The sequence below is a fragment of the Frankliniella occidentalis genome, unplaced genomic scaffold, assembly GCF_000697945.3.
Source record: "Frankliniella occidentalis isolate FOCC.00 unplaced genomic scaffold, Focc_3.1 Scaffold95, whole genome shotgun sequence".
Classification (NCBI taxonomy): domain Eukaryota; kingdom Metazoa; phylum Arthropoda; class Insecta; order Thysanoptera; family Thripidae; genus Frankliniella; species Frankliniella occidentalis.
The window spans coordinates 856,538-859,054 of NW_026267224.1; the positions used below are offsets into that span (position 1 = coordinate 856,538).

The window sequence follows — 2,517 nt, forward strand, 5'->3', positions numbered from 1 at the left end:
GGGGGGGGAGGGATGCTGTTGCGCCCAGCAGACAGCTCTGCTGGTTGACGAGCTGACCACCATGTCGAGCCGCGGATCGGAGGATAGTGAAAATGACGGTATTAAAGTGTTTTTCTCCGCGTCAGAGTGGGAAAAACTGAGTGGTGATGAGAAAAAGTGTTACCGAGATGAAAAGTGGAAGTATGATACGATACGGCGCTGCGGTGAGTGATAACAAGTCAACGTTGTTGGGTTCCTGAGGGGATAACCTCTCTTTGTCATGTGTGCAGTAGACAAAGACTAGGTGTTATTTGATATAGATTTGTATGTTTGCGGGTGACACGTAGTGAGGCCTGAACAATCCAACAACAGATATTACTATATAAACCACGTCCATTGAGTCGGGTACCCATTTCAACAACCGGATCCCCAAAGGGCGAACAACAACTTTGTATCTTTCGCCCTATCGATTACCCCTCAATAGAATCGTCTGATTTCTGAGACGGAAATCTCGTTTGTTTTATCAGGCTGGACCACTAAACCCCCAGCCTTCATGACCCGTAAGCCCGCTGCTCCAGAGAGACAGCAGCAACTTCATAATCATCAGAAGGCCAAGACTTCAGGAGGACCAGCTCCAGGAGAGGGAGCAGCAGCGTTCCCATCTGAAAGGTCTCGGTCACCTGTATCGGACTCCGCCGAGCAACAAGCTCATCCTTCACACCCATCCCCCGACCAACCCGTCGAGGGTAAGTTTTGGAGGAGACAGCGGGAGAATACCCCCCCCCCCCACGCCTCCTTTTCCACTACACCTCTGCTCCTGTCCTGGTTCCAATTCCGAAACACGTTAAACGTATATCTACAGTCATCTCCTTCCTAAAACGCAGGCGCGATCTTTTTTGAGGAATCTAGCCCGATTGTCACCCGTCGCTCTCTTCCCTCAGGCGCCTCCACCGGGCGTAGGATCTCCGAACCCAGAACATCCGAGCCCGAGGCCGCCGGGTTTAGCACCCCCGAGCTCAGGACGCCCACCCCCGAGCCCAGGACGACGCCAACCCCTGAGCCCAGGACCCCCGAGCTCTGGACCCCGACCCCCGGGCTCAAGGCCCCCACCCCCGAGCCCAGGACGCCAACCCCTGAGCCCAGGACACCCGAGCCCAGGACGCCAACCCCTGAGCCTATGACCCCAACCTCCGAGCTCAGGACACCCGAACCCAGGACGCCTGATCCCCAGCTCAGCAACCTCGAGCTCGGCACCCCCGAGATCGGCACCCCCGAGATCGGCACCCCCGAGCTCATCACCCTCGAGCTCAGCACCCTCGAGCTCGACAGCCTCGAGCTCAGCACCCCCGCTTCCAGGACCTCCGCGACCAGGACCTCCGGGCCCAAGACCCCCAAGTCCAAGACCCCTGTGCTGAAGACTCATCTCGGTCTGGGGATCGACGAGCCCAAGACCTCCGAGCCTGGCAAAACCTCCGAGGCCCCACGCTACCCCAAGCGGGCTGGGAGCCGGAAGACCTACAAGGAGCTAGAGCTACAGGACGACGACTTCCTCTGTAAGTTTTGCAGTGTGTGGGTTTTGTGTTGTAGACGAGCGCGAGGACGCGTCAAACTAATAACTCCCCCCCCCCTTTTTTTTCAAGTTTGCGATGACTGCCGGACCGAGTATGCTGGCGACTGCCCGGAACACGGACCTTTGCAGGTCATTCCTGACACTAAGGTAAGTTAAAAGTTTTGTGTTTCTGTTTCTGTGTGTGTGTGGGGGGGGGAGGGGGTCATAGGAGTCGTGCCGAGCCTGCGAGCGTCATGTGTGCTTTCCTCTTGCAGGTCGCCGTCGGCCGCCCCGACCGGGCGCTGCTCACGGTGCCGCCCCAGCTCGCCGTGGAGGTCAGCAAGATCCCCGGCGCGGGGCGCGGCGTCTGGACCCGGGAGGCGGTGCCCAGGAGGGTGCGCTTCGGGCCGTACGAGGGTGACACGGTGCGCGCGACCAAGGAGACGGGCTACGGCTGGGAGGTGAGGAGGTGGCTGCGCGGGTCGCCCGGCTCTCGCCCAGTAAACCCTCCGCGAGTGGGTCGTTACACCCCCTGCTGTTTCCGCTTTCCCTCCCTCAGATTCGCCGCGACGGCAAGCCGACCCACTGCGTCGACGCGCTCAACATGGCCTCCTCCAACTGGCTGCGGTTCGTCAACTGCGCGCGGCACTCCGGCGAGGTGAACCTCGTGCCGTACCAGTACCAGGGCCACGTCTACTACCGGACGGTGCGCGACGTGCCCGCCAACACGGAGCTGCTCACGTGGTACGGCGAGTCGTACGCGCGGGTGCTCGGCCTTGACCCCAAGGCCCGCAAGGACCCCGCGCTGGACCAGCGAGCCCTGAGTGAGTGTCGGCCTATGCTCAGATATAACTAGAAATGCGTCAACTCAGCACCATTTCACGTTAAGGGTGTCTCTGCCCCCCTCCCCCCTCCCCGCCGCAGTGTCACAGCAGCCCTGTTCACTGATAGTGCGTAGCAGACAGACAAGCCGCGCTTCACATCCGCCC

General features: G+C 60.2%; 1 protein-coding gene across 1 annotated transcript in view; it reads left to right on the forward strand.

Moving 5' to 3' along the window:
- Nucleotides 1-19: 19 nt before the first annotated feature.
- Nucleotides 20-2,517, forward strand: part of LOC113217362 (uncharacterized) — a gene marked incomplete at its 3' end in the record, with an annotated part of 9,724 nt that continues 7,226 nt past the window's right edge. Inside the window, 3 exon segments of the mRNA XM_052269544.1 lie at nt 20-203; nt 507-725; nt 921-1,532. Coding sequence (XP_052125504.1) covers nt 62-203; nt 507-725; nt 921-1,532 — 973 coding nt within the window.